This window comes from Mesitornis unicolor, unplaced genomic scaffold (assembly GCF_000695765.1).
Source record: "Mesitornis unicolor isolate BGI_N332 unplaced genomic scaffold, ASM69576v1 scaffold40949, whole genome shotgun sequence".
In the NCBI taxonomy this organism is placed as follows: domain Eukaryota; kingdom Metazoa; phylum Chordata; class Aves; order Mesitornithiformes; family Mesitornithidae; genus Mesitornis; species Mesitornis unicolor.
In genome coordinates this window covers 1-1140 of record NW_010205959.1, presented here as the reverse complement: position 1 = coordinate 1140, position 1140 = coordinate 1, and the positions used below count along the sequence as shown (strand labels likewise).

Sequence of the window (1140 nt, the reverse complement as noted above, 5' to 3'; positions counted from 1 at the left end):
CACCGGGTACCGCCGCGACGACGACTTCCGAGGGGGCAGCGACCGCTACGACGACCGCTACGAGCGGCGCGACGGGGACCGCTGGGGCGCCCGCGACGACTACGCCCGCGACGACTTCCGGCGCGACGACAGAGGTACCACGATCTAGGGGGGTCACAGCTCCCCCTGACACCGCAGGGTGGGCTTCACGGGCTCCCACCAGGGTTTTGGGAGGGTTTTTCATCCCACAATCGGGTTTTTAGGAGGGCTTTTCTATGGAGAATCAGGTTTTGGGATGCTCTTCCTGCGCAGAATCGGGTTTTGAGAGGGTTTTTCTCACCGGAATTGGGTTTTAGGAGGGTTTTTCTCAGCACAATTTGGTTTGTAGGAGGGCTTTTTCTGGATAATTGGGGTTTTTGGAGGGTTTTTCTTCAGAGAGTCAGGTTTCAGGAGGATTTTTCTCCCCAGAATCACATTTTGGAAGGGTTTTGCTCCACTAAATCAGTTTTTGGGAGGGTTTTTATCTAAAACAGGGTTCTGGGAGGGTTTTTATATGGAGAATTGGGATTTGGGAGGGTTTTGATCTAAAATCTGGCCTTGGGGAGACTTTTTCTCTAAAATGGGGTTCTGGGAGGATTTTTCTATGGAGAATTGGGGTTTGGGAGGGTTTTTCTCCTGGGAATCACAATTTTGGAAAGGTTTTTCTTTAAAGTTTGGGTTTTGGGAGGGTTTTTATATGGAGAATTGGGTTTTGGGAGAGTTTTTCCCCAGAGAATCGAGTTTTGGGAGGGTTTTCCTCTGGAGAATCACATCTTGGGAGCGTTTTCCTCCACAGAATTGGGTTTTGGGAGGGTTTTTCCCCCCAAAATGGGATGTTCTCCACAGAATTGGGGTTTTAGGAGGGTTTTTCACCAGAAAGTCGGGTTTTGGGAGGGTTTTCCTCTGGAGAATCACATTTTGGGAGGGTTTTCCTCCCCAGAATCCCATTTTGGGATCATTTTTCTCTCAAATGGGGTTTTGTGATGACCTTTTTGCCCCCGGGCAGGTCCCACGCAGCGGCCAAAGCTGAACCTGAAGCCCCGCAGCGCTCCCAAGGAGGAGGAGGCGGCGGTGCCCCCCGCGGCGCAGTCCAGCAGAGCCGCCTCCATTTTCGGGGGGGCC

The 1140-nt window shown here is 52.2% G+C and overlaps 1 protein-coding gene across 1 annotated transcript in view; it reads left to right on the top strand.

The window, feature by feature from the left end:
* Nucleotides 1–1135, top strand: part of LOC104546255 (eukaryotic translation initiation factor 4B-like) — a gene marked incomplete at both ends in the record, with an annotated part of 2288 nt that extends 1153 nt beyond the window's left edge. Inside the window, 2 exons of the mRNA XM_010191601.1 lie at nucleotides 1–134; nucleotides 1025–1135. Coding sequence (XP_010189903.1) covers nucleotides 1–134; nucleotides 1025–1135 — 245 coding nt within the window. The remainder of the gene's footprint in view (nucleotides 135–1024) is intronic.
* Between the last annotated feature and the right edge of the window lie 5 nt (nucleotides 1136–1140).